The 9,512-nt window shown below is 40.8% G+C and overlaps 1 protein-coding gene across 1 annotated transcript in view; it reads right to left on the minus strand.

The window, feature by feature from the left end:
• Positions 1–9,512, minus strand: part of CACNA2D4 (calcium channel, voltage-dependent, alpha 2/delta subunit 4) — a 251,208-nt gene that overhangs the window by 230,579 nt on the left and 11,117 nt on the right. The window contains exon 3 of the mRNA XM_015422870.1: positions 5,412–5,493. Within this exon, the coding sequence (XP_015278356.1) occupies positions 5,412–5,493 (82 nt within the window). The remainder of the gene's footprint in view (positions 1–5,411; positions 5,494–9,512) is intronic.

The raw sequence follows: 9,512 nt of genomic DNA on the forward strand, positions 1-9,512 counted from the left end.
ACTTAATTCCATAGAAACAGAATGAATCAATAGTTTAGGGGTAGGATAAGTACTGAATAATACAGAACCAAACACTTCAGCACACATTTTAAAAATAAGCAAATCCTGCCCCCCCCCCTCATTTTTGCTGTGGTAATTCTAGAACACATAAGAATTTCGGAGCAATCCTTATTAGATCTACTCAGTAGTAAATCTAATTTTGTTCACTGGGTCTAACTCCTGGGAAAGGGTTCTTAGGATCACAGCTTACACGTTTAGAAGTTTTCTTCTGGATACCCGGTACAGCGCGTTGACGGGCGGACGCTCGGATTGCTCCGAGCAGCCCGAACCAAGCCTCCCAGTCTGAAGCAGGGGGCCTTTTTTTGGCCCCTCCCGCAACTGGCAATGCGGGTGTGTGTGACCAGAACTGCCCCAAAGCAGGAACGATCGATGGGGAAAGAACATGGCTGCCAGGTTCTTCCTAGACACTGACCATCCGGGTTTTTTTTAACTTTTGGGATTATAAAAGAAATAGAAAGTACATTGTAAAAGAAAAGAAAAGATCAGTGCACGAGGGATTTTGGAAAAATTTCTCTTTTGTTTTTGGATACTGGACTAAATACCCCAAGCAGTGAGCTCCAACGATGAAGAAAACGGCCGCGAAGTGGACGGGAGCAGATATCATTTAAGAAGAAGGGGGTAAGAAAGTTTCCATTGTTTGAGCTGCTGTGAAAACGAATTAAAAGTTTTGTGAAAATTGGGAGTGTGGAAAGACAAGAGTGTGAAAAAATGGAGAAGGAAATAGAGGAGGAGGAACTTGATCCAGATACACCAATTGTAGACTTAACTTGGGATCAATTTTCAAACTTTTTGAGGCGTGAAATAAAACAAGCAGTTAAAATTGCCTGCAACAATCTAATGAAAGACTTCCAAAGTTTAGACCAAGATGAAAAGACAAATGAAAAACAACTTCAGCAAGCCCAAGGATTTTCAGAAGAGCAAAGCTGTAATCATGAGAAGGTGAGAGAACTACAAAATAATAACGTCATTGCAACGAAAGAAATGAACCAAAAAACAGATAAGCATAAGAGACGTTTCATAAAAGGCAAGATAAGCTGTATTTCGGAGAAGGAGGTAACAAAAAAACTATGTCTGAAAAAGAATGCGGGGGAGAAAAGGAAAGGAAAGGCTTCGGTAAAGAAAATTAAAATGGAAAAAAGAGCGATGATTGACTATGAAAAATGGAAGATGTGGCTTTGAACTGGAAATTGGTGAATGTAAAACTGCAAGACATCTGAGTGAAGCTCAGAGGGAAAAAGAAATGTTAGAAAGAGGAGGAAAGACAAAAATTATGTTGGATGTTGTTGTGGCTGTGGTTTTTTATGTTTTGGATACAAATGGCTTAAAAGGAAAAAATGGATCTTCTTAATGTGAAATTGGTATAAATGCAATTAATGGGCAATTCAATTGGGTGGTGTGATTTACAGATGTTCTATTAATTTACTTAAGTTTTTCCTATTATTGTTATTTGATGAGTATGGATGGATTTAGGTATATAAATGGATTCTGGGTAGTATATATTGTTGTATTGGGTAGGTGGCAGCACAGAAGAGGGGGTAGGGGTAAGGAATCTAGTAAACTAAGTAAAGTAGGAATATCAGGGGATGTCTTTTCTGATTTGTTTTTTGCTTTGCTTTATGTAGGTAGATATTGTCTTCCTCTTTATTGCTGGACTGAAGAAAATATAATATTTGAAAAGAGGGACAGAAGAACGTTTTCTATAAGTATAAGTAATTGAAATTATTATTTTTTTGAAATTATTAAAGATATCTAAATGTTGGTATAAAGGGTTGAGTAAGAGACAGTATAGACTTTTTGTTTTTAGAACATAAAATTGAATTAGCAGTAAGAAATGAAATACCAATCAAGTAAGGTAATTGTGTGGTAGATTTCTTGTTATCAGAATATAAATTGAATTTGAAGTAATAGTAAGAAAGAAAACATCAATCATGTTAAGTTAACTGTGTGGTTGCCTAAAGTATATGGAGGTCTTAAGAGAAGGTGAAATTGTTTGAACAGGCATGTTAACAAAATATTAGTAAAATAGTAAAATGGGAAATAAAGAAAAGAGGGAAAGTGTGATTATAAAATTTTTAATGGTATACGTGGATCGTTAGATACAGAGCGATTATAAACAAATATAAACTGTTATTTTCTAAGCAGCACAGATAGGGAAGGAGGAATTATTTATGCAATTTGATTCGCTTTAAAAAGCTGGTTTGGTAGTAACATTATTGATACTACTAAAGGAATTGTAATTTAAATCTACTATAAATTTTGTTGTTGAAGTAATGTATAAAATCTTATACTTGTGCTTTAATCTACTGGATAGGGAGAGGATAAAGAGGAAATGAATGGAGTTAATAATCCAGATTGGAATGTTACAATGTACACAAATATTTGTATATCCCATGGTGGGTTTCTCTGTCAAAAAAACAATAAATAGATTATGGGGAAAAATAAGAAGTTTTCTTCTGTTTTACCACTATATTAATTTTTCATTGTGTAATTTAAAAAACACACTCAGATGGCACAAATGTACTTCATAGTGTTATGTCAGTGTGTAGCCTCTGTAACCCCTTCTTGGAGTTCTGTTGGTTCCTGACCTCTAGTTGCCTGGGAGAATGGCAGGCAGGCCAGTCCCAAGAGAATGTTTTCATTCACACTCTCCAGAGTTCTTGTCTAAAAAGCTGACTTGTCTTCCTCCACCACTGGGTACCAGGTGCAAGATATGGCTTGGCTTTTCTCTCAGCATCATCTCTCAGATGATGATATTCTTGACTTGTAGCCAGCAATTAAGGTATGAGATGTTTAGTTTTAGCTATATATCTGGTCTTGAGTTTTGGCTTGCTTCACTTTGGGTGTGTTTAAGGCCCAGCAGATTGAAATTTGAAGATTTATTAAAATATCCTTGGAAGCAAACCTGGTTCTTGCATATCGTTTCCTTAGCATTTCTGTGAACTTTGGAGCTTCTGGCCAGGGCTCCAAACAATCAGAAAACAGTACAATCCCAAATGTGTTAGGTTCCCTTGTACTGTATCTATCACTGCAAAAGGCATAGTTGCCAAGGAGATGATTTCAGCTCCCAGGGGCAGAGTTCCTTCCTTAAGCAAGCCTCCCTGCCTAGCCAAGCCAGAAAAAGCACGCATAACAGCTTTCAATCTAGTGGAGGACAGGTACATTGTGGCAAAAGTGGGGGATAACTGGGTAACATCAGTACTACTAAGAACATAGCAAAAACGTACAGTAAACCAGAGGGACCCCATGGGAAGGACTAGAATATTTGAAGAAGAAAAATATGAACCTGGAGATACAGTCCACAAAATCTTATGGCACAGTTAATCTATTCTAGTCTTCCAAGTGCCATGATACTCTTTACTATTTTGCTCTAACAGGTCAACAGCTACCCTGTAACCTGGAATCCTTTATCTTGGATCAGCAACAATAATGGGGAACAGCCTCAGCTTAAAGGGCTTTTTGTTTATTTCATTTTCTGTACATTTGCTCCACATATTTTTTTAATCTTGTGTTCTACTTGACTACGTTGTTTTACATTTATTCAGACTAGGTACAAAGGGGATTGTTGGTGATGGCAGAGAATTGAGGTGACCAGGGGGGTGGTTCTAGATGCTGTTCCTTTTCTAACTCATCTCATGTATCTTGGAAGAGTATGTAGCAGTTACTGCTGGTGCCCCTTACCTACTAAGGACCAATACTAGATATGATGGAACCCTCATGGCCACCACAAGGATGCTCTCACCATTTTAAAGTCACACCCCAAATGCCAGAAAGTGGGATGAAAATGTTTTACACAGAATTAATAAATAACATTGATTGGATCTTTTGTCTTGTCGGCTAAGACACTCTTGTTCCCATGCCTTATCAAGTGCCAAAATGGCTGTACGAACACATGCGCGCACACACTATGGTCGTTCTGACACTTGGAAAGGTGCAAAGTGGGGGGACAAGAGCACCACGCTGTGGCCCGATCCTGATCAGGCCCTCACAACATTTTTAAATAGTGGCAGCATCCTCGTGGAGGCCATGAGGACGCCATCCCATCTAGTTTGGCCCTATAACTGGTAAAGAGCTGAGAAGATCTTGCTTGCATCTGGGTGTGGTGGAAGCCCATGTCCCGGTAGGCCAAGTAAAATGTTGCTTGGCCCAGTTTGAGAGGCAACAGGGCTCACTTGAACTCAGGAGGCTGAAAGGCTCAGATTGTTGGGGAATTTGATACGTTTACGAGCACCAGAGGTTCATTTTGCCATTTTCTTTTGAAGGTATTAAAAAGTCTTTCTAAGGCAGGGTGCAGAGTTTCCAACATTTGGTCAGGACTGAAGTCTTTGACTCTCCTTCTTATGTGGCCACTGAGCTGAACTTCCTTCTTGCTCCTGGTTTCATTTTGTTCATAGTTTGGTTTTTAAATTTGATTTTATATTTTTTAAGGATGTGGTACGCTTTCTCAAGAATGGCGGTATGGGATGAAAATGTTTTAGACAGAATAAATAAATACCACTATTGGATCTTTTGTCTTTTACTTTTTTCTCCCCCCCTCCCTTGGACAGCTGTACCCATCTACCATAAATACTATGCTAGTAATTTCTGCTAATTTCTTTTAACAAAAGCTAAATCCAGCTGCTTCACAAACCCAGAAGCAAGCTGCTTGGCAATCCTCTTTCATGGTACCCTGCTTTTCTGAGACACATTTGGTCAAACTGCATCCAATTTTGGGTGAATTTGCATGCCTGAGTTCATGGGGTGCAATTCCAGAAAAAAATTATCACAGGGAAAGAATTATACACCAAAACCTAAAGCTGAAGGGGAGGAAATGCATGTTAATGGAAAACCTATGCAGATTACGATGTGGACAAAAGTTAAATGAAAAGAAATGTGGCGAAAGTATGTATGGCCAAGACACGCAACATTTCCTATGGGGCACTTTGCTGGCAATGCAACTGGAAATGAATTCAAATGTATTCATGGCGATCAACAAACATCCCAGTATTTCCTTTTTTCTATGGACAGAGATATAGTTAATGTGAGCATGGAATTTCTTTTCTTTTCTTTTTTATAAGTACCCAAAGGTACACTTTTATTAATTTTTCTTTTATAATCTACAACAAACAAATCTACACACTACAGACACTCTACTACACATAACATATATACCAAGAGTACAGTTACATTATATGCTTATATCCAATTACTTAATAAAAACACTCTAAACAGACACTTTCCATTCTTCTGTCTTCTGTGTTCTCAAGTCCTTTGTGCTATAATTGCCTAATCGTCTATTATATTTACATATAGATTTAGATATAGTTAATGTGAGCATGGAATTTCATTGCAAATATATATTACTTAGCACTTACCTTCTGCAACAAGAGAGAGCCAGAATACTTGGTGACAATACGATGCAGGTCTGCCCCAAAAGTATCAGCCCAGGACTTCACTCTACATGTATGAAAAAAGAACAAGCAGTGGTCAGTAACCTCCACTTTCCAGAATCAGTTGGACAGTTTCTGTCATTACAAAGCAACAGCAGAAAGGAAAGAGGCCAGGGAAGGGGGGAGGGAGACCTGTGCATTTACCCGCCACCATCATTAAACACCAGGGATGGCCCAACCACTAGGCAAACCTAGATGATCGCCTAGTGAGAGTAAAAAAGTGAGAGTAGCCTCCTGGCTTGAAGGAAAGCTTCATGTTCACTGACTTCTAGAATCATCCTGTCAGCTAACTCTGGACTTCTATAGCTGCCATGAGGGAAAAATGGAAGGCTTTGAAGAGTTTATTTATTTTCATGTTTATGTAACCCACTAAGGCCCTAATATCTGTAGGGAGAGTGGGCAGGTTCAGTCGGTTTTGACAGCGGAACTCCCACCTGTGGTTATTAAGAATGTGTAACTGCTGTAACTACACATGTACTTAAACACAAACATAAGAGAGGCAATACAACCAATGCACTTTAACATTTAAAATAAACTCTTTATATAAACAAAGCATGGAGGTTTTCATATAAATCCTCATTCATTCATGGTTGGTTGCTATTACTTCATAGCAATGAATCTTTAGGATATTACTGAGTACAGATATCTTCAGCATCCACAAGGATGCACAGAACAGAAAACTACTAAGCACATAGATAATGCATATATTGTAGGTCCATATGTTGTAAGCTCACATATACTGGAACAGCATATGAGGTTTCCAGGCTGTACTTGGGAGGCTGCAGCTCTTCTCAGTTGAATCCAGGATTTACCTGCAATAATTCAAGGCAGGCCTTAACAAAGCAAAGTCTATACAGGCCTCGCCCCAAACTTCTAATGATGATGTTGCCTCTTCCTGGGCCAGGCTGAACTGCTCGTTGCATTAACAAACAGAATACTAAGGAAGATGTATTACAACAGTTTTAAAAGGATCGATAACTATAAAATTACATATTTTCACAATCATATGAAATTACTATTAAGAATCTTAATAGTCCTAAATCAACATTTAATAACTTCCCAAGAAGTAACTTCACCTTTGTTTGAAAGGATCTCTAATAATTACATTGGTTAACAGCATTTACCTGCAATAATTCAAGGCAGGCCTTAACACAGCAAAATCTATACAGGCCTCTCCCCAAACTTCTAATGATGTTGCCTCTTCCTGGGCCAGGCTGAACTGCTGGCTGCTGGGAATACCCACCCTCCTTTAGGGAAGGCTACAAGCACTGAGCATGCTCATTAACTAAGTATAGAAGGGGGGGGAAAGGGAGTTAATTGCCACACCACCTATTTGCAAAAGCAGGCGTGCCTGATCCCTATATGCTGTTAGTAGCTACAAAACTGCATGGGTTACATTTACATTGTTCATTTTGACTTCCTGGGAAGTAATATATTCATTCTACTCTTCTCACTTTTCTATTGAAGAGGGTGCTAAAGTAGGGTTGCCAAATGGGGGCGGGAAAACCCCCGCTTTGGAGGCCCGATTTCCACCGCGGCGGAATCAGGCCCCGAGGGGAACTCCGCCCCCCCCCCAAGCTGCGTCATTGGAGGTGACGCACCCACGTTGCTGACGTTGGGGGCATGGCCGAGCTCGTCGGGGGGAAAACCATATGGTTTCCCCCCCCCCGATGAGCTGGGCCCGATGAGCTGGGCCATGCCCCCAACGTCAGCAACATTGCACGTCACTTCCAGTGACGTGGCGGCGGCGCGCACTTGCTTCGCGCGCACGCGCATATCGAGCCTGCTCCCGGACTCATCCGAGCCTCCCCCGCCGGTGAGTTTGCCTGACTTGGCAACCCTATGCTAAAGTCATACTTTGCCTAGGGTGCAGGAAAGTTCTGGCCAGCCCTGTTAAACAGGAATTAAAAGGGCAGTTTATGTGGTGCAAGGGCTGCTACAGTGCTTTCCATAGAACCCTGTAGTATCCTGTGTGAGCGCAGACTGATGATGCCATCACGCTGCTCAAGCTGCTGGGGAGTATATGTATGCCACAGTGGGACAGCAGATATACTGAGAAAGCTGCTCCTGCTTGATCAAGGAGTGGCAGAAATGCAATGTGGGGTTGCTAGGTCCTCCCTGGCCACTGGTGGGGTATGGGAGGGGTAGGGTTGCCCGATCCAGGTTGGAAAACACCTGTAGATTTGGGGATGGACAGCGATCTCAGTGGGGTACAAATCCATAGGGTCCACCCTCCAGAACATCCATTTTCTCCAGGGGAATTGATATCTGTAGTCTGGAGATGTAATTCCACAGGATATCAGGGTTGCCAGCTTCCAGGTGGGGGCTGGAGAGCTCCCAGAATTACAACTGATCTCCAGACAACATAAATCACTTGTTTATTTATTATTTATTCATTTAAAACATGTATTCTATTTCTCCTGGAGATAATGGCTGCTCTGGAAAGTAGACTCTGTGACATTATATCCTACTGAGTTCCCTCCCCTCTCTGAACCCGACCCTCCCAGCCTCCACCCTTAAATCTCCTGGTATCTCCTAACCCAGAGTTGGCAACACTAACAGATGCGCAAGTCATTGCTGCTATAATCAAGGCAGCCAAGAGGGTGGACTAAATCTTGGAGGCCGTGGTCTCCCTGGGGGCTCACGGAACTAGATAAGTCATGTGCTTTGCTTGTAATATGGTCTTCTGATTAGACTTGGGTAGTGTGAGAGTGTCTTAGAAGGAATGTTTGACTGGGGCCCCTGGGGGCACTCAGCAACCCTGGTTCTAACTGGAAACATCAGTGGAGGCCAGACAATTCGACAGCAAACACTGCACAGTGCAAGATCAGAAGCAGCTTGGGCCACAAAAAAACACACAACACCATCCCAAATACCTCCTAATTGGGTTAGGGCAGGTTAATTTTCAGGTATGGACAATGGCAATCAGCCAGACATTATTTGTACTTACAAATTGCCAGTAAGTTTTCAAAGCTATGAGGCTGAAAGAAGAAGACCTATGCTATCTAGTTCTAAAAGTGCTACTGATTCTGAATTGTGCATTAGATTCAGAGAGCTTTAGCACTTTTCAGAACTCGGAAACATGACTGTATAGGTAAATGCCTAGACTATAATTATGAGAAGACCAACAAAAAAAAAGAACAATGTTAAGAAGGAAGCACAAGACAATAAACAGTGGAAATTTGTGGGATCTTAAGTTATGCCTTGCTGGACTGGACAGAAGTCTAACTTATTGATTTAGAAAATTTCTATCCTGCCTCTCCTGAAAATCTGCTCAAGAAAGCTTGCAAAATAAAATAAACATAAAGCATTATAAAAATTAAAAACAATAGAAGTGCACCATTAAAATACAGCAATAAACATAAAAATAGCATAAAACACCGAGCAGCTTAAAACAGTTCTCAGGTTAGAAGCAAAGAATGTTAAAATAGCAATTCCTTTATTAAAAGCCTGGGTAAAAACAAATGTTTGGCTTGGCACCTAAGGAGTAGGGTGGGTGCCACGTGAGCCTCAAGAGGAAGGGTGTGCTGCAGGTGAGATGCCACTGCTGAAAAAGCCCTGCTTCTGATCACCACCCACCTTACCTCTTAAGGATGGAGCACATAGAGCATGTCTTAACTGGCAGGCTGGACAGAATGGGAAATATCTTCTTCAGATATTGTCCCTCAATATGTGTAGAAAGAAGCAGGATTGTGCCTGCTGACCCCACCCCAGCACTTGTGTGGCCAGCCCCTATGTACATACATGCATGGGTGTCCAAGCACAGGGTTGTATGAGCATAGGGTCTTGCTACAGGCATGCAGCTGATTGTACAGATGTCAGGGGGCAGGATCGACTTGAAGATGAAGATCATCTTTTACTGATTGCTGTTAGCATCTGACCACTGGACATTTATAACTATGAACTTGTACAGTCCACTTAGCTATCCATTTTAGTAGATAAAACTGATTTATAGTTTTGTGTGTAAGAAAGTTCTGTATGCATTCTGTATACATTCACTGACATGGCTTATTCTATATACATATA

The sequence above is a fragment of the Gekko japonicus genome, unplaced genomic scaffold (assembly GCF_001447785.1).
Source record: "Gekko japonicus isolate JY-2015 unplaced genomic scaffold, Gekko_japonicus_V1.1 scaffold34, whole genome shotgun sequence".
In the NCBI taxonomy this organism is placed as follows: Eukaryota; Metazoa; Chordata; class Lepidosauria; order Squamata; family Gekkonidae; genus Gekko; species Gekko japonicus.